The sequence below is a fragment of the Lemur catta genome, chromosome 11 (assembly GCF_020740605.2).
Source record: "Lemur catta isolate mLemCat1 chromosome 11, mLemCat1.pri, whole genome shotgun sequence".
Lineage (NCBI taxonomy): Eukaryota > Metazoa > Chordata > Mammalia > Primates > Lemuridae > Lemur > Lemur catta.
The window spans coordinates 83,826,301-83,850,780 of record NC_059138.1 but is presented as its reverse complement, the minus strand read 5'-3'; the positions used below and the strand labels follow the sequence as shown (position 1 = coordinate 83,850,780).

General features: G+C 40.0%; 1 protein-coding gene across 2 annotated transcripts in view; it reads right to left on the bottom strand.

Annotated features, from left to right (window-relative positions):
* Positions 1–24,480, bottom strand: part of POU6F2 (POU class 6 homeobox 2) — a 436,460-nt gene that overhangs the window by 36,075 nt on the left and 375,905 nt on the right. For both annotated transcript variants that reach the window (XM_045565521.1, XM_045565522.1), the window contains exon 6: positions 18,121–18,261. In XM_045565521.1, the coding sequence (XP_045421477.1) occupies positions 18,121–18,261 (141 nt within the window). The remainder of the gene's footprint in view (positions 1–18,120; positions 18,262–24,480) is intronic.

Here is a 24,480-nt window from a genome sequence, read left to right as displayed (position 1 = left end):
CCAACTGGGCTTCAAAAGAACTCATGAACGTGCCCCCAAGAATTGGCTTGAGCCATCTGCTGGCCCAGAAAGCGGGAAGCCATCTGCTCTCTGGGCCAGCAAAGGGCTGGAGCCATTCTTATCCCTCTATCTCTGCTCGCCCCTCCTCAACCTGACCAGTCAGAGACATCATTTAGCAAGTGGGGAAAGGAGACTCATCCCAGTAGGGAAAAGAAGAGGTGCAGAGCTACCCTTCCCTGCAGCAGGAAGGAGGAACCAGATGGGGGCTGCTTCTGCTGCTGCTGCTGCTAGTGGTGTTTTAATTTAGTCTGCAGTTTTGACTGTGGTGGGGAAACTGGGAATCTCATTTGCAATTTAAAGTGACCACAGAAGATTGTGTTACTTGAGACGCCCGGAGAAGTCAAGAAACAAGAACCTGAGCTTTTGTGCAGGGGCAGAGGAAGGACCACCATCACTGAGAAGGTTGGAAGGGACTGCCCTATCCACACACTTGAAGGTCACTAACTCTCAAAAAGGACACTTCATGGGTCACAAAGTGAGGACTTTGTCAACTAAGAATGCTTGAAAAGTAGAGAAAGGAAGGCAAGAAGGGAGAATTTAACAAGCTGCCAGAGGTAGGGAATTTAAAATTGCGAGCAGAACATGCACATTTCCCCATAAACTATGAATCCAGTTTATTTCCGAGAAGCAGTGACTGCTATTTGTAATACCGATTGTTGACGTTTCAGCTGACTTAAACATGTATACTATTCAATTGTGTTAGTTGCTGAAGTTCCTCTGAAGCTTCTGAAAAACCTTAAAATTGTAATAGGGAAAGCCAGCGCCTACCTAAGGAGACAATAGTGATGATGTATCTAAGAAAAGGTCGCAAGAGTCAGGAGAAATGTTGACACGGTCATTTGACAATTATGTTAGCAAGGTTATTCTCATTAGTAATCAGCAATATTTATAAGGCATTACAAAGATGTGCTTTTGTGGGTCTTCATTTCCTTCCTCTCTTGTCTTTACTTAAACTCTGAACTCCCAAATGCACCCCTGAACACTGTTTGTTTAGTTGTTGGGGAAGAAGAAATCTAAAGTGTCTGCCTGTGTTTTCCAATTACCAATGATGAGGCAAGGTGAAGGGATCCTACCAGGTCTTAATGATGTAAGACAGGATGAATAATGTCAATTCCAAAGTTGCTTTACAGGAACAATTTGCTTATAGAGCATGGCCTGAACCCTAGTTATGCATCTCATTAGCAGCAAACTTCGCAGAAGAAACTCCACGTCTCAGGAACCTGACAGGCCTCCCAGGTAAGAGTCAACTCAATTGATACAATGATCATCTTTATTAAACCTGAATCTTTCTCGGATTCTTCAGTAAAATGAAGTTAGCAGCCTTGTCCTAGTTCTGAGCAGTTGACAGTTCCTTCTGCAATAATACTACAACTGAATCTGGCACATGCTACCCTCTGGAGGCAGGTGTTTTGTTTTGTTTGTTTTTCCTCAATTTTTTTTTATTTTAAGCTGCAGCATAATATCTGTACTTACATATTTTACTGTAATTGTTAGATTTGCTATTTTCTCTTTTGTTTGGGTTCTCACTCAAGCATTAGGAAACGCTGATAGAAAAAAAGATTTGATTCATTGTATAATCACAAGATTAAATTAAATACACAGGATGATATGACATTGAGATGAGAATGAAGTGAGAAGTCATCATAACTGCCTTCGTGGTCTGTTTCTGGAGTGATTGGTGGGCAGCAATCAGTGTCCAGGAAATGCATCCTTTTCTTGAACGCAGTAAAGATGCTCACCATTAACGTAAGTTTTATAATTATATGTGAATTATTTATCTACTATAATGAAAAGCATACTGGGAAGTTCTGGATGATTTACAGGTTCTTGATTTGTCTATGGTGCAGTGTTCCTTCTACTGCTGTGAATAACTGGAAGATGGGACAATGAAAACAGGAGGGTCAACTTTGCAAAATGTTATCTCTAGCTATTGACAAGGTTCACTGGGCATTGCTATAGACTGAAAGTTTTATGTCCCCCACAAACTTCATATGTTGAAACCTAATCCCCAATGTGTTGGTATTTGGAGGTGAAGATGTTGGACAGTGATTAGGTCAAATGGGATTAGTGGTCTTACAAAAGAGACCTCAGAGAGCCCTCTGGCCCCTTCTGTTATGTGAGGACACAGTGAGAAGATGGACATCTATAAATCAGGAAACAGACCCTCACTAGACCCCGAATCTGCTGGCACCTTGATCTTGAACTTCTCAGCCTCCAGAACTGTGTGAAATAAATTTCTGTTGTTTATAAGCCATCCAGTCTATGGTATTCTGTTTAACAGTCTGAATGGGACTAAGACAGTCATAATCATCTACGGCTGGGGAGAAATAGTGATACAAAGTAGTTCTCCCAGAAGGGCCAAATAAGCAAGATTGTCAGCACTATATGCAATTTTCTTTGGGCAAAGGAAGTGGAATTTGGAGGGATTCTTTTGGAAATGGATGGAGAACTTGCCATTTTGTTCCATACCTGTCTTCCCCTTGGAAATCAATTGCTTATGGTTAACATATACTCAAAAGCTTTGAGTATATGAGTTTGGTTATGTTTGTACAAATATTAATATTTTACATAATAAAAGTATGTCTACATGGCTAGATAATATAGACATTTGCAGCATTTTCATCAGCAGAACCCCTCTGCTTTATTATGTAATGGCTTCAAAACTACAAGTTTGTTTTATCCATGCATTTACTCATGTACAAACTCATCACTCACATAGTCACTCACTTACTCACTCAGCAAATCCTTTCCAATGGCCTTCTGTGTGCCAGCACTGGGCCATGCCACATTGTACTTGTTCCCACTGTAGAAGACTGGGAAATCACCTAGTCATCTGAGTTTGTGTAAACCTTTTCTTTTGGATTAAACGTTGGAAAATATCTGTAAATATCATTCTGCTATGGCACCAGCAACCCACCAATGAAGAAGAAAGCCAAGGCTCCCCTGTTGGCAGGACAGTCAACATGGCAGCAATTTACATAAACCTAAAATCCTGCTGTGGACAAGAGTCCTACGGGCTCTTTTCTCCTCTTTCCTCCCAGAAACTACTGCAATTATCCATGACTTTAGGTGATCTCCTGAGGTCCTTCTTTGTGAAAACTAATTGTTTACATGCTCAGATGTGTTGCTGGACAGGTGAGTTCACCCTTCCTTGAAATAGGTATTCATTCTCTCTTGAAAGTGGTAGGTTTTTTTTTTTTTTAATCTTTGAAGAAGGCCAATATTATTGAAAATTCACTTCTACATTCTACTTTTTTGTCTTATTTCCATAGACTTAGGGGGCACAAGTGTGTTTAGTTAGATAGATGAATTGTATGGCATTCTACTTACTGAATGCCTACTATGTGCCAGGGACTGTTCTAGATCCCAGGAGTCTGAGAAACATCTGACTACTCTGAATTTCACTTTTAAACCATTCTGTAAGAAAAAAGATGGCTAAAATGTCTGTAGAAGTCAGGTAACAATCAGGACTCGGTTACTTTATAGGGAGTAGGTGGGGAGTAGATCCATTGGGATCTCTGGTCTCCAAGCACATAAACTGAAACTACTGGTTTCCTACTGGAGAGTGGAAATGACAGGCACATGGGGAGAATGACCTTAACTTTGCAGAGCACAATGCTCCTCCCCCGCGGCCACATCGCAATAATAACCTCTGCACACCTTGATTCTGTCACAAGAATCCTATGAATTTCTAACTTGGTAAACAGTGGCTCAGCTCTACCATGCTCTCAAAAAGCTCCCCCATCTATGAGTTTATTTTAATTTTCCTACCTGTAGGATCGTAATTGGAATAAAGATGAATGGACATTTCGATCCACAGTTATTTATAACAGGGGCAAGTGCAATGTCTCATAAAAGCAAATTCCTTCGAGCTATTGTAGCCTTAGTGTCAACTTGTAGCTTCTCACATTATTTATTCTTTTTTTCCACTTTATTTATTTATTTAAATATTACTTATTCAGTGGGAGGAAATGAAAATATTTGTAAATATGATCTAATGCTTCAATTTCCAATTCTCCTTAGTGATTTTATATTTTCATTACATTTGTCCAACTAGAAAGTTTAAGAATGTTCCATGTACCAGAAAACAAAGACAAATTCTTAAAGATGAACTGGAAACATTTCTTTTCATCATTCTTTCCTCTTTTCCCCAATGGCTACAAATTAAACTATAAGTTCTTTTCATTTTCTCTGCAGCTGCCAACACTGTGGAATTGTTAACACATTTTTTCCCCCTCAGAAGAGAATCACAACTGTGGTGAAGCCATCATTTTGCAGAAAGACCAACTTTGTGAACCTATATGTGGCTTTGCCTAAGTCTAAGTTTTAATACCAGCAAAAAGTACCTAGAATTTGCAGAAGTATTTCTGCTTCTGCCTGTTGATGCCAGATTAAGTGAATAAATCAGATTAAAGTTATTTATTGCTTGGGAGAACATCTTTTAGTTTGAGTCAGCCTTGGTCCTTTAGAAGCCTTAGTAAACATTCCTGAATAAAGACTTGGACCTAAGAACTGTTTATTTTATATTTCTTCCCAAATGAGATGAAAAAAGAGCTACAGCAATGATAGTAAAAAAACCAAAACCAAAACCAAAACAACAACTAAATTGGGAACCAGTGATTTTCAATATTCTAAATTCTTTGGAGCAATGGGAATTGATGAAGAAAATGATTGGCAATTGCTCAAGAAAGTACTATACATATTTAGCATCTCCTAGTGCTGTGTTTGTACTCAGTGAGTGCATTCAGGCTGTAAAGCTGAATTTAAATTAGGAAAAACAACAAAAAAAGCCTCTCAGAAAAAAAAAAGGGTGGAGAATGAAGCCACACCAAGTGCCATTAAAGATGCATCTGTTTATCACCACTCCGTTTCATGAGTCCAGGATGATTCATATGCTTTTTGTGAAGAGAATATCCATTGTTACAGCAAAATTAAATGTATTTTGATACTTGCATGGAATATTTATCTATCTGTTCAATCAGAAAAAAAGTTGTCCTCATCACTCTAACATATATTACTTTTTCAATTTCCTGTTAGTAATGTTTTTTTAATGTAGTTTAGGATGAGGCCACAGAATCTCTCATTTCTCACAACAAAAACCATAATTCATTAGAATTATGCTGATGAGTTTTTCTCATAAAATTGCATCCCCATTTCATAGGTGATCAATCTTGATGCACCCTTATCCTTAATGATCAGGCAGTTTTTGATACATGTAAGCAAAGACGGCTGAATATACTTTTCCAATTGTGGTTTCTTATAGTTTTCTGATTCCTAATTTAAATGTTCCTCAAAAGAAGAATGTACTTAAATACTCCAGTACTTCAAATTTGGTCCTGGGAAATGTGATTTATCATTGCTAAAAAACCACTGATGTAGTGATTTTTTGACTGTCTTAAGTTCAATAATTTTCTAATTTATGCCAATAGCATGCATTTTTGGAAATTTTAATTTCAAAAGTTATTTTTGAAGTATAGCCTTATCAGGAACATGTCTCACAGTCTTGGCAGATAAAATAATTCACAAACTAGACATATATATTATTAAATAATGGAGACACTGGTATAGTGATACTTACATTGAAAAACACTTGAGCTATCTAGTTACAAAACCATTAACTTAATAACTTAGAGTTTTAAAATGATCTATCTAACCTTTCTAAAAAAATTGGAGCATGTCTAGCAATGTTTGTAGTATCAGATTTGTTTTCTGAGAAGGACAAATTCTTAGTACTTTCTGAGTCATCGAGGTTCTGGATTGCAGGAACAAGTCTAGATATGCAAAACCTTAGATACTATCCTCATTTCTACTGTCTCATCTCCATGGTATGTGAGAGGGGTAGAAACTCTGCTTTTTAAATATTTTAAAATGTCTATGATTTTGTTGCCTCAAAAATTAAAATGGGTTCTCAGAGTCCTGAGTAGCACACTATGCCACTGCCTTTTGTATTCATTTAAGTAACGTATAATATTTTAAACATAATCATCGTTTCTCTCAAAGATGTTAGTTACCCTTTATGATAAACCTAAATAGTTCTTTCATAACCCAATGACACTGAGAAGATGCTCATATTTATTATTAGTTTTAGGAAGCAAGTCTCACTATGTTGCCCAGGCTGGCCTCGAACCCCTGGGATCAAGCAATCTTCCTACCTCTGCCTCCCGAGTAGCTAGGACTACAGGCACGTGCCACCATGCCTGGCAAAAAGGCTTCCACTTTAAACTTACAATCAAATTCTCAAATTCCCTGTGAACTTAGAACAGATTTCTGTTTTTCTGGCTGTGTATATCACTTATCTCGTCTTGTGGCTATCTGGGATAGCTTGCTAATATCACTTGCAGATTCACTGAAGGCAGAGGGGAATGTTTTCATTCCAGAGCATCAGAGGAAACCAACAGTGGTTAAAGGAGCCTAACAGGTAATATATCTGGGGCCCTGTCTTTTGATTAAATAAAGTACCACATTTTGTTCCGGAGAAAAGTGAATGCTATTGTGTCCAGAAGCCATATAGTCATGTTATGGAGGTGAGCTAGACACCATCTAGCCTGCTGCTGAGGATAATCTGGAGGAAACAAGACTGTCCAGCTTACCTGGTTACTAATGGTGTGGGCCACTGATTCACAGTCATCAATCTGGTCCTCTCTGCATGGTGGAGATGCTGGACCATGTATTTCAAGACATATGTGGTCAAGGGATCGAGGTGGGAGAGGCAGATCATCTTTTATTACTTTTACTCTTTACAACATCCCTGAAGTGTTCATTGTTAACAAAAAATTTGAAGAAAGTTAACTAAATAGACAATTGCCATCTTCATCAGATATAGTAATGCTAGATGGCCCACTTAAAAGCATTTCCACATAAAACTTCAATATATTAAATAGGCCCCACTTTAGATCAGCCACCCAAAGTAGATTAAAAAATATATGAAATGACCATTATACGGCAAGCACTGCATTAGGCACTTGTGGATGTTAGGCTGAAAGAAGCTTTGCGTCAGAGGATAGCTGCACTTTGAGGCAGCCAGATCTGGGTGCCAACCCAGGCTCTATCAGGCACTAACTGTGTGGCTCTGGAAAGCTGGGTAACTTTTCTGAGCCTCCAGATCCTCAGCTATACATTAGAGGTAATGGTGCAAAATCATTGTGAGAATGAAATGAAATGATGAATTCATGCAAACGCCCATTGACTAGCATGTTAGCATATATGGTATACTCTATTTGGGCCACAGATTGTATTACTATACTTATGCTTACTATGTGCCAGGTGCTATCGTAGCCACTTGGGATACATCAGCAAACAAAAGAAAATGTCTTAAATTATTATTAGAGCACAGTGATGAAGAGCGATCTCTGATATCAAACAAAACTGAATGTGAATCCTGCCATTTCTAGCTGGGTGGTCTTGGAAGTTTCTTAATCTGTGCAAGATGGGGATAAACCATCTTGCATGGCGGTGGTAAGGAGGAAGTGACATGACATATCAAGTTCCTCTGCTTGGCACATAGTGCTCACTCAGTGGCAGGAATTTATTAATTTTATTATTGCTGTTAATACTAATCCTCCTAATAACCATGAAAGGAAGATACTGGTGTCAATTCATGGAAGAGAAAACTATAGCTGGGAGAGATTAGATGCCTTGCCAGGGGTTGCAGATCTGCCTGGGGATGGAGTTAGATGCAGACCCTGCCTGTCTGATTTGAAAGCCCGTGTTGTTTGTCCTGGGCTGCCTTCCATGTGAGCACATGACATTTGCACTGTTCACCTCTGTTACTCCAATAAGATTGGATTCTTGTGAATATCTATTGCCAAGTGTCTGATCTAGGGAGTGTGCAACTTTTTTTTTCTGTTTGTATATCTGTGTGTTGCTTAATACCATTTACTTATAAGTATAAAGCTGTATTACATCTTGACTTTACTGTAGTATTCTGAACTCTCCACCTTATGACATTGTCTCAGGATCTAACTATGTCGTTAGATACATAGTGTAGAAGAGGTTAGTTGACGAGATAAATGGCAATTTGGAGCAATGTCCTTTGGCTAATGCACTATATTCAACTGGGTAATTCAAAAGCCTACTTCTGTACATTTGAACTTGAACCTGGCTCCTCTCTTTGTTCTGAGTTGTGACTTTTCCATTTCTACCTGTCTCTGATCTATTAATATTTCTTATTTCTTTCTTATTGTCCCCATGAGTTGATGGCATCTTTAAGACTATTCATCATGCCAACAACTCACAGGCCAACAAGAAAGTTGGGTGTATTATTGGGCATATGTGTAGTAAATGTTACACTGGATGTTTATTCGGAGGTTGAATGTTTCTCAATGTGAATTTAATGTTCCCCCTCTCTGATAATGCTCTGCTTCATTATAAAAATAGTTTGTAGAAATAGATGATGTTTTAGGTATGCTAAATCAAAATTCAGGACTTCCTGCCTTTTCTTGTCACCCCAGGAATCAAATCAAGTTTAATTTTCCTTCTCTAGTTGGAAAAACTGAGACATAAATAGTTTCCACTCCCATCCCTGACATTTTACTAAATACTAAAAAGGCAGCAGTCATCAACAGCCCAGGGTAGAGTCTTTCTGATACTGGATTTGGGTAAGAAGATTATCAAATATATAACATATTTCCTCAATTATAACATCCCCCTGAATCATAACACTTCATTTATAACTTTTTAAAATATTTTTAACATTTGTGAAATTAGGCTACCTCTAACAATTGATATATTTGTTTAATGTGATAGTATTTTCTCCCCTCCTCACAAAAAAAATCCATGGTGTAACTTTAAGTGTACCTTAAAATCACTGGTTTCGTAGACTTACATTACAGTATTGGATATTTCTCTTTTTCTTTAGAAGGGCTTTCCTCATTAGAGGGGCAGCTCTCAAAGGGAAGGATCTAGAAATGTATGGGGCCTTGCCACATTGGGAGCTCCATCAATTCTAACATCATTTTGCTGTGTGATACTACCACAAAGCCCGACAGCAGATTCACTGGGGTAGGGTTTCCTATTAAGCTCTGAAAGGTTCGCTTTGGTGACTGCCACCATGCACTTCTTTCCCCATGGCTAGATTGTCTGGCTGGAAGGTAGGGGACCTGCGGTCCTCCAGGCCCTGACAGCTTGAGGTGATTTTCTCTGGCAAGACAAAGTGGAGATCTGATACAGATTTTTCAAGAATGTCTGATTGTTTTAGAGACTTCCCTAAATCTACTTCTCCAGTTCCTTTGATCAGCAAAAATAATAATGGTAAGGATACAAATTAAAATACCCTGTATTTATTTGGTAAGATTTATATCTCATTACAGTTTTTACCTACACACACACACACACACACACACACACACACACACACCTGTAAGAGAACGCTGTGAGGTTGACAGGGCAAGAAGTACAGTTCCCATTTGCAGATGGAGAAATAAAGATTCCAGAGTTTGTGACATGTCTAGGAGCACCCAGGAAATGAACCAGGTCTTTGAACCCAAGAAAATCAGGGTGGTATGGAAGATGAGTGTGGACTTGGAGCTCAAATCTCAGTTCTGTACTTACAAAAGATGTTAAGCCAGGGAGTCACTTAACTCTTGACACCTCGACACCTTGAGTTTGCTCATTTGCACAGCTGGGATAATCAAAGCTACTATGAACTTCTCCAGTAGGATTATAGATGATACCAGCCCTAGGGTGAAGCCTCAGTGTATGGGAGATATTATTTTCATTGTTCTTTTCTAGAAGTCACTTTGCCTGAAGGAACATTCAGCTAAAACCAAGCTCTCCTCTAAGAATTAAGCCGGTTATAGAGCTTTGCACGCTGAAATGAGCCACATGAACATTAGTTAGTGATAGTGTTTTGCCATAAGGCTGCATTAATTAGAATGCAAACTATTCTCCTGAAACAAAGATCCAAGAAGTCAGACTAGCTCTGACTAGTTCGGAGGGAGCTGTCTGTAAACTGCGTCTTGTAACTTAGTACCTGTTTAGAATTATAGCTGTTAATTAAGTTGCTTCATTAGTTAATTGGCCCCTCTGCTATTCTTTAGACAGAAAGGATGTGCCAACAGTCTTGATCCAGGAGACTACACAAGAAAACATTTCTCTGTTCTCAGGAAAATGAAATACTCATGGATAAAGAATTTAAAAAACCAAAATGCTGCAGCAACCAAAGAAAAAAAAAGTGACAGCACAACAGTTCTGCTTTAGGTGAGAGAGACCTTGGTCCTCTCTGGCTCTATCTCAGGGGAATCCCCCAAACTAGACTTTTTTTTTTTTTTTTTAACTGTCTATTCCTGCCCACCCCTTTTATTGTCCACAACAGGTTGCACTGCTGAGTTTTGCCGGGGAAGGAGGGTAGAGAGAGAGTTCAGAGAGGGCTTTATTTTCAGTTCTTTAAGTTGACCAGCTCTTTGGGCGATGACCCTTCCGTTTCAGAAATGGGGGTGGGGAGTGGCTCGGGATGGGGAGGGACGGGCGACCTTTGGCAAAGCAGCGAAGGTCCACGCTGAACAATCTGAGGTTCTAGCGGGGGACAGCGCTGGGCTTCTGCCGACGGCGCTGGCCGGCTCTGAGAGCCAGCACGTCCCGCGTGGCAGCAGGAGCCTCCCAGCAAGCGGGTCGCCCGCGGGGACACTGGGCTCCGGGGCTCAATAGTGCCATTTACCACGGAGAGGGCCTCAGCCCTCAGGGCCACGAGCGCCCCCCATTCACTTCTCGCCACCTCCGGCCGGTCATCGCAGGAGCGCCACTCCGGCCCGGGCGCGGACTGCCCGCCTTAATTTGCCCTCGGTTTGCATGTTTACCCGAGTCCCCAGGAGTTCGGGGAACAGTTTGAGATCTTTTATGTCTGCAAACGTGATATGTAGGTGTGCGCCCTCAAGACAGCATCCCCGTTGCAAAGCAACCCCCCCCAAGAGATTCTTTTCTAATTTAAATTATTATTTCCCATTAAAAAAAAAAGTGGATGAGAATGAGTGTTAATTGCTTCCTGCAGCATTTTCTAAAGCGGGCGAATGTGAAGTGGGGAAACGGGGTGAAGAAAGTTAAAGGGGGTCCCGGGGCTGACGCAGGGTGGGGCGGCCGCCCGCTTGCTCCGCTTGAGGCGACGAGCCTCACGGTCACCGACCCGCGCGAGACGGCTGCGCGCGCTGCCCCGCGCGTCCCACCCGGGAACCCTCGTTTGCCCGCTCGTGTTTTTTTTTTTTTTCCTCCCGAGGCTCATGCTTTGGGAGGCACTGCATTAACGCAATTGCCTCTCCTGAAATGAGGAAATAAAGCTCTCAACTGGGCTCGAAGGGGGAATTTGATATGTTAGTAGAAAGATTGAGGTTGTTTATTGTTTTATCTTTATAACTCAGATGAAGCCAGGGTAAAATTCTTATAATGTTACTAATCCCACGAACATATATTTCGCAGTCTCTAGAAAGAGCTGATTTAAAAAATGTTATTCTAGCAAAAAAAAAAATAATAATAATACTGGAAATATAGTTTACTCAATGTGATTTAATTTTTACACCTTTTTTTAAAAAAAAACTTCCCATAATGACATTGCAAATGAGAAAATAAAATCTTTTGTCAGACTGTTTTGATTTTGCGTTTATAAAACATGGCCCAAACCATTAATCAAGCGTATGATATAAATAGACTGCTCTGTTCATAATATTTGTGCGAAAACATACAGACAACAACTCTGAATTTACAGATACCAACTCTGGATTTTCAACAAAATATGTTTGATTCTTATTTATGCAAAATGTCTAAACAATGTATTCTACTGCTTTTTTGCATTTAAATATGGCATCATTCTGTACCTATCATTTTGTATCTTGCTTTTCCAATCAATATTTTGTAAAATATTCTAGTAATTTATCCTAGTAATCACCTTGGGAATGGGAGAAGAGGGGGTTAAGGCCTCAGCTGTGTCTGTAATGTTTTGTTTCTTTTAAAAATAAGCAAGAGAATTGAAGCTAATAGGGAAAAAATGTGAATATCTAGGTAAACATGGGTGTCTCTGTATTTTTTTTTTTTTTTTTTTTTTTTTTGAGACAGAGTCTCACTTTGTTACCCGGGCTAGAGTGAGTGCCATGGCATCAGCCTAGCTCACAGCAACCTCAGACTCCTGGGCTTAAGCGATCCTACTGCCTCAGCCTCCCGAGTAGCTGGGACTACAGGCATGAGCCACCATGCCCGGCTAATTTTTTTGTATATATATTTTTTTTAGTTGGCCAGATAATTTCTTTCTATTTTTAGTAGAGACGGGGTCTCACTCTTGCTCAGGCTGGTCTCGAACTCCTGACCTCGAGCGATCCACCCGCCTCGGCCTCCCAGAGCTAGGATTACAGGTGTGAGCCACCGCGCCCGGCCTCTGTATTTTTTTTGTAAAAAAATTATTTTCTATACATTTAATGTGTTTCATTCTTTAAATGAAATAAAAGAATATATGTAAAACTCCCTAAATTCCTGATCAACTGGCCTTGGCTGGTTGTGTCTAATGCACCTCATTTCTTTAGTCGCATGGTCAGAATTACACACTATTTCTTTTCCATGGCATTTGAAAATAGTTTTATAAACGTGTGCAGCTATGGCTGTGTTAGTTCTTGTAAGCAGACCTAATAAAACCAACAGAGGAGCTCAATAGATGCTTATTGAAAAAATTCATTATATTTCAATCCTTTGGCTAGATTTGCATTTAGTATAACTTTATCTTCTTTCATTTTGTAGTGATTTGCTCTAAAAGATACTCATCCTTCTATTTAAATTATGTGCTAAATTACTTTAGCAACCAATAGTTCGGGGTCAATTGCTGGTTTTTCAGCCTAAAAAGAATAGCTATAATTTATCAAATGCTTAAGATATATATCAGGCACTGTGCTAAGCACTTTTCCTGCTATTAATATTATCACATTTAACTCCACAACAAATACATGTGGGAAGTCTGATCATTGTCATTTTACTGATGAGGAAACAGAGGCCCAGGAAATTATACAACTTATCCAAGGCTAGACCAGCTAATAAATGATGTTTGTGTTCCAGCTAAAATCCATGCTCTTAAGTACTCCATTGCCCATGGGAGATGTTATTTAGCTTACTATTACAATTCAGAGTAAAATCCCCATTGAGCATCATGTTTCTTCAATTCTTGGGTATGTATTTTTAATCACATTTGAAAGTGATGATATTGGAATGGTCTTCCAGTTGATGTGCACATACAGGGTTCTGGTGGTGTCCCTGCCTCTCCATCCAGCCCGGAGCTGCTGAATAGAGGCGAGTCACCATCAGTGGTTTTGTACAACCAGTGGTGTATCCTCTAGATCACAATGCACAGGCTACTGTTAGAATCAGTAGATTGTCTTTTTTATCACAGCCTTGTGATCATTGTAGGAGGCATCTCCTATCCTACACTGCTACTGTTAATCCTGTCATCTCACTAAACCAGCTCTGCTCAGCATCATTATGATGGTTTGTGAGTTCTTGGGTAACCCGAATGGGCAAGTCTCCTTACTTTTTTCTTCTTCTTATACATTAAAAAATGCAATGTTGTTTTGTTGATTTCTACACCACCCCCCAACCTTTGACTGGCTTTTTAAAGACCAAAGGGAGGGTCTTTGACTTTACTTGCTGCCACTTAAGAAAATTTCAAAGTGATTCAGTACCTAATTTCATCAGGAAACATTCTGAACTTCAGTTAAAATGTAAAATGCTTTCTTAGCCCCAGGATAAAATAAAATTTCATTTGCTTTTACTTTTCTGCAATAACACCAATAAGGAGATATTGCCAGGGGCACAAGGGAAGCCAATTCTATAGCAGATCAGTGGTAAATCTACTTGCCAAACTCTGAACATACCCACTGAACAAGTATTAGGAGCACGTACATACACTCTTATATTCCCCCCACCCCAGGTTAAGGATGAGATTTCCCTAAAATAACTTAACGTCCTACTACTAAGATTCTCACATTCTCAAATTCCTCATACATACACAGACTTTAGCGTGGGTTTGTGTGCACAGTTATGAAGTGAAAACACCACCTTGATTCACAGGTAGCATTTACTGAGTGATAGCATTGTTGAGTGATGACTATGTGCCTGACCCCATTCTAAGCACTTTAATCCTAGGAGCTTGGCGCCATATTATCCCCATTTTTCAGATGAAGAAATTGAGGCACAGAGAAGATAAGGAAATCGCCCAAGGTCTCACAGTTGGTGAATGGCAGTCTGGCTTCAGAACTCTTTCTCTTTGCCTGTACACTGTACTGTCTCTTGCTGGATATCCAAACCAAATATAGGTTTCCAGAAAATCCTAGACAAAACTCTGAACAATGATGAGATGATGATAATTATCGCAACCACTAAATGGGCCTTTAACTGTGTACTCAGGCACTGTGGTAGGCTTTTCCCACACACTATCTCATTTAAGCTTTACAACCTAGGGGTTAGATTTTATTATCCTCATTTTATAGTTGGCAAAACTGAGGATTAGAGAGCTCAAGTAATTTGCTCAAGGTCACAGGGCTAGTTATTGGCTGACCTGGAGTTTACACAAGTTCATAGCCAGCGCTCATTCCACTGCCTACCTTCCACGCTTGCACAAGTTCCAGATCCAGGAAGTAGAGAGAACTAGGATGTTCTTCTCAGAAACACTGGAGCCATTATTAATTTCGTGACTACTAACTATAGGAGGACACTTGCTACCTTCCCATCTCAGAGAGAAAGTTGGGTATGATATAATTTTAAAAGACTTTAACATCACCGGGTAAGATATATGCTTTGTGACTTTACAGTGTAGTATTTCTGATAAAAATTAATAGCTCTATGGAATAGTGTCTGTCCTTTCACTTAATGGCACATGAATAGGCAGGGTTAGAAAGGCATAAAAATGACTGAAGTTTTTCCTCCATATTTGCTCATAAATACTGGTTGGGGAAAAAAAAAAGATGCAAGAAAAAATGTTCTTCAATATATAGAGTTTCCCATCTCTTTAAATTTACTGAGATCCAGTTAATGAAAACAAAGATTCCAAGACAGGGAAGCAGAAGTGCAAGTCTCAGGAGGTGGGATTCCTTCTGTTGATAGCTGAAGGCCAGGAGCCTAAAGGAAGATTCTGGCATGTTTCCTACGTGGAGTGGGCATCTGCCCAGCCAAGGAGGCAACCTAGGACCTCTCACCTGTGAATGTGCACCACGGGCACAGGCTGCTGGTACCACAGGCTCTGTGGCCGCGTTGTGTCTTAGAGCCCCTCACATAGGTTCCATTTGACCATTAAAGACAAGATTGTGGCTTAGGTAGGTTACGTCATTGCCCCAAGGTCATAAAACTAGAAAGAGGTGAAGCCTAAATCCAATCCCAGGTAGGTCTGAGTTCAAAGTTGGGGCTCTTAACTACTGGGCAATCCTGTCTTTTGTTTCCAGGTAGCCAAGAGTCTTAGCAGATGGGGAGTGAGGGTCAGGGCATTTCTGATGATAGAATGCTCTCGCTTGAGGCCATCTCAGCAGACCTAACCTCACCAAACTATCAGTGAAGTAAAATACTTTTTAGACTTAGGTTGAGATTTTAATGTCATTATCCCTGTGTGAACTTTCAAATGTAAAAAATAGTTGATATCAAGAACTCAAATGAAGGAATCTCTAAACATATTAAGAGTTTTCTCTTTGTACCTTCTCTGGGAAAGCTCTATGGAGATTTTTAAGGAATTTAAAATGGGTTTGGTATAGTAATACTACTTTATGTGATATTTTGAGCAAGGCTAATTGTATTAACCTGATTCCAATGTGTTCTTCCCTTCTGTACCACACTAACATAAGCCAAAGAAATACACACATACATACACAAAAACAACCAATCATTTTTGCCTGTCTTCTCTTGTTGTAATTTGACTATAGGGAATTCAACACCATTTCATAAGGCCGAAACAAGTATCTCTATGCCAACCAATGAAGGACACATACCTTTTTCTGGGATGATGACTGTGTTTATATTCCAAAGATTAAAAAAAAAATCATAGAGCTACATGACTGTGGGCCAATTCATCTACTGGAAATGTGAGTATTTTGACTCTTGGACTCCTTCTGCACTAGGAGGAGGATGTAACATCATTGGACATGTGTGTTAAAACTAAGATGAGATTTCATGAGTGGGCATTCTTGATTTCTCTGTGAATGTAATTTTTTTTCCACCTTAGGAGATTTGTGTACTATATCCGATAAACTATCATAACACAGTTTCTAAAACAAAATTTTTTTAAGTAAAGTCAACTCTTATTCAATGTATACACAGTACCAATCAATCTTCTACTTCGAAGATCATTTTCTTGTGGATACTTACAGTCTGGGAGAGCTAGCCCTGGGATTGGGGGCTGGCAAAAGCCAAACAAAGCAAAGGTTGTAACTCTAGCCCCTGAGACTTGGCAAAACAATCAGCCATTAAATCATCCAAAGAATAAACTCCTAATAATTTCTTCTAAATAATACAGCATTTTTTTCCATCACAAATATTCCAGTGGTTGGGCATAGTAGTGCATTTATTTTACTTGGATGTTGGAACAGAAAAATCAGAGGGTAATACCCATTTGTGGATATGGTTTCTATCTTGAACTCTTAAAATTTACACCTCAAGGGCCACTCGGCTGGCAGGGGTGAAGCAGGGTGTTCTATATCTGGACACAGCTCTAGGAAGCAGCTTCTGGGACCAACCTGATGTGAGTGTGAGTTACAGATATTAAAACCAACTTTTCCTCCACACCAATACCCCATCCCTCCAGAAATCTTAATAGGCTTTTGAGAGCCTCCATTTAGAGCCGGCTGCATAAAATGATGCTTTGATGAAAAGAGATTGGAACAAGGGTTAAAGCAGACATTGAAAGGTTACTGTAGAGGGCACGGTGTTCATACAGCCCTCCTTTAATATGTGTGGTGCGCACCTGTGATAAGATGATTCATTACACGGGGCCTCTCTTTGACAAGCTCCATCGTTCAGCCCTCGGGGTTCTGACGGGACAATCCTGCACCCGCCCAGGAAATAAAACAAGGTCAGCTTTTTTTCCCTGGGACGTAGACGGGAGACGGTTTAGCTTATAATGCATCTTTGTTTACTCTTTATGTAAAATAAAAACAGGGTTCAAGACATGGCAATTACTGCTCTGCACAGAGCAGGCCCAGCCTGGAGTAGGTAAACACACTGCTACTAAATAAATAACTCCGGGAGGAAAAATCCTTGTGAGGATGCCAGGTTCCTTGTGTTTCATGATCATAAACAGCCACATCAGAGAACCAAGTGGCCTAACCACCGAGGCTGGGCTCTGGATCAGGCCTTCCACGGGAGGGTACCCCTGACAGCGTCAGTTTCATCTCTTCCTTGCATTTATGCAGCTTTTGAGATGTCTGAAGCTCTGTCAGTATCTTGGTGACCATGATGTGGGCGCATTAGCAGTGTAAGGGGACGGACCCTCTCTCATGACATAAAGAAGGTTTACAGGCCCTGACAAACTGAAGTAAATTTACCAGCATGCACGAGACCGCCCAGCTTCCGGGACAGGCAGCAAGAGGCGGGCCCCGGGGCCGACTTGCAATTGGCTTCATTCTAACTCACCCTTTCTTCTTTGTTGCTTTTATAAGACTTCTTCATCACCTTCCCGTACATTCAGATTGGCTTTAGTAAGACTAATTTAGAAATCTCATAGCAGTTAATGAAGGGAACAGACCAGTTTCCCCCATTATCCAAGTTTTAAAAAAGCAGAACTGAAATTTTATTTTTAAAATTTAACTTTTTTTTTCTTTAAAAAGGATGCCCTGGTAATGAAAGGTAACCTCTTTAATTAAGATCATAACATGAGTCATCTATAGAAATAAAAACAAAATAAAACTTTGACATTCTAGAGGAAGGAAAAAAAAAATCTTGCCTTTAAAATATAGAAACACCTCCCAACCCTTCTCCTAATCTTGACATTGCTAGTAAACATTATTTATTTGCCTCGAATAGATGCGGTTACATATCACTGTCATGCAAAAGAAATTCATTTCCTTTCCGAGTTCAATCTGCCATAAAAATTCACTCTTATTCCCATCTCCCACTCACCTGTCCTTGTGCATTAGTAACTAGTTGACCTGTGGCCCCCTGAAGACTGGAGAGGGCATTGCCAAAGGCCTGTGAGCTTGCTATGGAGCTCATGGCTGCTGCAGCCGCTGCAGCCTGACTTGCTAGTGGATTATTAACCAGCTGCAAAGAGAGAAAAGATCACTGTGAAAACCACCAAGAGGCACAGGCACAGCACACGGACACAACATTGACTCAGGGGAGGTAGTTCTCGCCTCAGTTCGCTCATGCAAAGGGCCTGGAACCCGTCGGCGGGGCCTGGTGAACATTCCAGCAGAAGCTCTGGGGTTTAGGGGAGGATGGAAACTCGGCTGGAAGGAATATGTTCTCCACCAACAGTGGGCTGCTTCATGGAGCCTGGGTTTAGGGCTACCCCAGGAGGGAATGAGCCTGAACTCAAGGGCTGAGGTAAGCTATTAGGATCTTCCCAGGTAGAGAAATGATTTTGGAGAAGTCCCTGGATTTTGTCCTCTAGACTAAATAAAACTCTGAGGCACTGTCTACTTTCTTTTAAGTAACCAGGCAAATAGGGGAATAAAACAGGGTAAGGGTAGGAGGAAGAGAGGACTAGATCTCAGAATATCTATCAATGAATTGCACTTTCTTTTAAGGTCATTAGATGAGGTAGGTGTCCCACCCCACTTCCTTCTTTGAGGGAAGAAGGAAACCAAAGCTGGTAGAAGTGGAAATCTATAGCCTCTATGTTCTCAGGGGGCAAAACTAGGGTGGGGTCATTTTGGGGGGTTCATCCTCACCATGGGATTCAAGGCCAATGAGAAAGGTCCTTTGATAAATGGTGAAGTTGACATCTGCTTACTATTTTAGCTACTATATGGCCTTCCCTTGGCCTCTTTCCCGGGACAAGAGCGAAGCAGAGAGGGAGAAAGAGAGAGGGGCAGAGAGACCTACTCGGGGAGGAGGTTATGCTGCCAAAATCTGTTTTTTCATGGAGACCAATTCAATATTCTTCTTCCTGCCAATTTTCCACGCCACAGGTTTTCAGGCCTTCTGACCATGAGGCAGAAGTGTGGCTTGAACTAAAATCTGCATTTAGGTTAATGACTAGATATAAATTCAAGAAACAGTTAAACTATTTTCACAGTATTGGTTTTGATACATGAATTTCATTTGTATTTATTCTAGGGTGTTATTTTTTTCCCCATATAGTTTCTCTCAAGTACAACAATTGTGGTGTATAATAATTCATTTTCCATCACCAGTTCCCACATCCATGAAATGCCTGCGTTTTAGCAGAAACCTGCCAAGACTAAGACTTGGTGGAAAAAAATTAATGCCATACTTAATTCAAATCCTGGAAGCTCTTCCAGAAATGCCTCTTTTACTTTCTTCTTTATTTTCTTCATTCTGTCTCTCTCTCTATTCTTTCTTTCCTTTCCTTCTTCCCTCTTTCTGTCTTTCCTTCAAAATATATTTTATTACTTAATTCCTTTGGGAATTTGCCTAGAGTTTATATCATCTGATGAAGAAGAAAATACTAATTATCAGAGGAAACATCAAAAAGGACAGAAATTTAATAATTCTTTTTTCATTAGTGTGATATCCTTATCTTATTGGTTTCTTTATTCATTTATAACCAAATTTCACATAACCAGTTCTACAGTAATTCTGTTGACCTAGAACATTTTTTTAAGAAATGAAAATCCATTTTATTACTTTATGTCTTTTGCCTTTATCTCTCCCCTAAAAGACAATAGTGATTTTCTTTTTAAGGAGAAAAAAAAATTCTCATTCATCAGCCTAAAGAGAAACCCTGTCTTATCCCAGATTACCACCATGGGATTTAAAATTCAGGTTGGTCTTGATCTTTTCTATGTTTTTTGTGTGTTTTCTATGTTTTTATAGTGTATGTGAGGTGAGTAACGGTATGTGTCCAGAGAACACTCTTTCCTTGTTTTTAGCTTGACTACCTAAAGTGAGAAGAGTTCATATTGCAGGGTTTTTTTTTTTTTTTTTTCCACTCCTGAAGTTAGAAGAGCTCTCAGGGAACACTTTCTCAAAACTGGCAGTACAGACGCTGCCCATTGGTACACCGTTCTCAGGCCATCTGTCAACTGCCATGTTCACATTTCTTTCATGCAGTACAAGTTGAAATCGTAGTGAAATTCCTGAGTTTCAGGGAGATCACAAAATAAGCTTCTTAATTTTTAGAGAAAGATTAAATTATGTGCAGTTTGGTCTTAATGTTGAGTAGGCAATTTTGTCTGTGAATTTTGGGTGAAAAACTTAAATTGGTACATACACAATGCTCCCTGAAGAAGATAGGCAGCTATTCCTATTTAATGAAGACAAAATATTTTTAATAATTATAACACATTTCCTTAATACCTAAGTCAATCAAAAATTCATGTAGGAAATTATGGAATCACTCTCTGGATACAATACAATAATGCACATTACATTTAGGACACAAGTGTATTGTTCTGTTATAGTCCCTTGTATTTGCTGTAAATCCAGGTATTGCATAAAGGGTAAATGATCGTTCTGCATATAAAACAAAATATCTACTTAAAATTGAGCTTTTGAGCCTTGGTGTTTTAGGGCCAGAAATGGGTATATTTCAACTGCTTTGGAAGGTTGCTTCAGCAACCACAAATACACAAGTTTGTTTTATTTTAAGTGTTTATTTCCTCTGTATCCCGGTCTTAGTTCGAAATCCAACTTGTTCCTCTTTTTGCTGCCTGTGCCTCTTAATGAAGCAAATGCCAACTCAATGACTCCCTTACCTCCTACCGGGCACCCCAGTGAGTCTTTGTGAAAGGTGCCTGGGCTCTGGGGAGACACCCCGCTACCCCTGTAGAACTGGAGCTAGGACTTCAGTCACAGAGTGTGGTGCGCACAGACAGTGGATTTGAGCCAGTCTGTAAGCTGACGGCATTTCAGGTGGACCATTGCTAGTGTTGATGGATGCAGCTTCATAAATGTCTTCTGGCTTTTCTGTCTGCGACTGCCAAGGCGGGATGTAATATGCATTAAGATACGTGGCAGGGAGGGGGAGGGGTGGCGGGGAAACCATACGTGCTTTCTTCATCACCTTGGGTCATGTCTCCCTGTATCGTCCCCAGTCATGTCATGTTAGCAGTGTTCCTATCAGTACTTCTTGACTGGAGACTCTGGGTTAGATATGGACAGCAGGGAGACCAGGCACGATAAATGCACATAATGAGCATGCTAACGTTCCAGGACCATCTGGGTATTTCGAAGCTGCTGCCAAGTTTATGCCTTCACATCTTTCATTGCCAATGGACCTAACCAGCAAAGGATGGCCCAAATGAAGTCTGATTGTATTACATGGTCACGTTTCCAACAGACCAGCTCAAAAGGCACACTGAACTCTGGTGCATGCTTGTTTATAAAAGTGGAAGCTTTCAAAGTAAGGATTTGCGGAAGGCTGTAGTTTTTATGTTACATCCAAATGGATTCTGGGCCTTGAATACATCAAGTTATAGTTTTGGAGTCAAAAACCCACTAATAGCACTGATTTCTTAAGACAGTTTTCTCCCTCCTAGAATTTCAGAGAATAAAACATCAGAATAATTTTTTAAAAATACTTTTGTACCAGTGAGGAAGAGCTCCAAACCTCACATTGCCCCCACCCATCTGTGAATGCTGTTGAGGGCATCGGCTTTGACACCAGACTGCCTTGGTTTGGGACTTTAGGTAAACCATGCCTCATTTTCTTATGGATAAAACGGGTGTAAAAATAATACCACTCACAGGGGTAGGATGAGAATTAAGTGAGATAACACATACAAAGTTTTAGAACAATACCTAGCATATTTCATTTTCTTAATAAATGCTCACTAATATTCTCGCAGTACAGACTGTGCAAGAGGATTTTGAAGTAATCCATTTATCAGAATTAGAGCTCACTTCCATAAATGTCTTCTTACTTTGGAAATAATGTGAACAAGGGTAACTATTCTTGATTTTTATAGCAATTTTACTTTACTTTTTTTTTAAAAGGCAGCTTGAAAGCTGTTTTAAAGTATTTTAGAGTGGAGGGCATCAGGAAAAAATATTTAAAACACAACTTTACCCACTTGTCTTGGGCCTCTCCTATGGGATGGGACTGGCTCTTTTATAGAAAAAGTAGTGTTTAGATTCTGAAGCCAGAGTCAGCAGGTGACAGCTGAGCAAGAGAAGACATTGCCTTTTTTATAGTACATTTTCCTCATTCTTAGTTTACAACATTTGTTGGGGTCCCATAAGGACACCCATTTTGGAGTTTGATTTCTGCCTCATGTCAAAATATTGCGAATGAGTCTATCCCACAGTTGCTGATTTCATTGTGAGAGCATGCAGGAAAAGGATTTACAAAAAAATTTTCCCTTAGGATTTGCAATGATTTATTAATATGGATATCAGGTGGCCATCCTGTGATGAGAATAAATCCATATTTCCAAATCTACATGCTTTGTGTGTCTCCTTGTTGCCTGTGGACAGTAAATGGTGATGAGAAAAAAAAACTTTGACCAAGTCTCCCCAAGGAGCACCCTTAGATGATGTCATATGTATGACATCATATAGATATCACCATAGATGATATCAGTACATGATGGAGGAGGGTTTTTCTCCAAGTCACCACCCATATTCTCTTTCTCTGAAAGACTCATATTTTGCATCCTGGAAAGAATTTAGGTTTCTTAAATCTGAACATTAGTAGTCACAATATTTTTCATGAAAATGTGAAGATTACATGATTCTATTATTGCAAATCTCATTTACAAAAATATGGCAGCGTGATGAGGCAATTTAGCCACAGTATTATATTTCTATGTTTATGTCTTTATTCCAACAGGGCTTATGAATGCAGCAGGCTCAGAACCTTTCTGTGAAGCATAATTGCCCATGATCTATAGTTCTCTCATTCTCCTCATGAGCTATGTGGATTTTATAGAGTATGGATTTTGGAGCAGCTTTTTTTTTTTTTTTTTTTTGCTACTAACTTTTCAATTTAGAACTCTGGAACTGTGGTGCCATTTGTTTTTAAATGAGGATATTCATAAATGCATTCATCACTATTCATTCCTCATTTAAGGTTCGAAATGACTCAGCAGTGGCTGCCTAGAAACAGCAGGGCAAATGCAGCTTTTGAGTTTATTTACATACATTAGGACTTTGACTTTTCCTGGATGCGTGAAAAACATGTCTCTTGGTTCCTTGAGACTCTTGTAACCAAATCAGTACTTCTACTTTTTACCCTCAAGTCTCCTTGTAAAAGATCAAGGAAATACCAGTAGACAAATATTGAAAGGGTGGCCATATTCACCCCAACAACTTACTTGATGTGCATTTTATCCAACCAGGCTTTTCCCCTTGGTCTCATGGTTATTATTGTGTCATAAAACCCTTGTAACAGTGAGAAACCAGCTTTGTGAATTTCAGTATTGAGCCATGGTTTGCTGCTAGCTGTCTGCCCCCACTTTCCTGCAGAGGTGGCAGCGTGCTAGATGCTAACCATCCAACTTTTTGCCAACCCACCAAAAGTCCCCTTGACCACTGCTGAGAGATCTCTGGGGCTGGGGTGCTTGAGATTTACAATGGCGGCTCTGAGGCACTGCTTTCCCCAGATAAGGATGGACTGTATGGGCCCCTGGACACAAGCACTGCTGTGACATCAGTTAAGGAGGTGCATTCTCTTCTTTTGTGTGGCCTCCCTGGGGTGAGGTTTCAGGGGGTGTTGGGCCACTTGGGTGTTTAAGTGGCTTGTGGCTCCTGGAGGTCATTGGATGCAGAGTCAAAAATGAGGCTCTACTCAGATGGTTTCAGTCTGGATATCACTGCACGTGGGCAGAGGGGACTCTCCAGGAGCACACATGGACACTCTAGAGAGTGTTCTAGAAGTACAGCAGAGAGACAGGTAGACCCTGGGGTCTGGGTCTGGGTTCAAGTTATGTGGGATAATCGAAGAGATCTGCCTCGGGGGAGCTTGGGCACACTTCAGGGAGGGAAATGAAACAAGTCTGGCTGACACACTGTGATTTGGTGGCAAACTATTAGAAAGCTTTCTGAAGGGATGCATTCCTTTTTTATTTTCAGGTTTACTGATAAAATAGCCAAGCCCAAAGTTGAGGGGAAAACCAGCTTTTAACTTAACCCAATACATTTATTTGATTTTGAAGTAGAGAAGTCAGCATTACGGAAACACACCAACTCTAAATCAGATTTTATCCAAGTTCTATGTAGACAAATACTGTACTACTACAAGCCTACACATCTCATTTCCTTTTCTGTCTAGTCCTCCATTTAATAACCTGAGAAATCTTTTTATTGAGTTTCATGCTATTTTCCTACTTACATACACTAGTGCTACCCTTACCA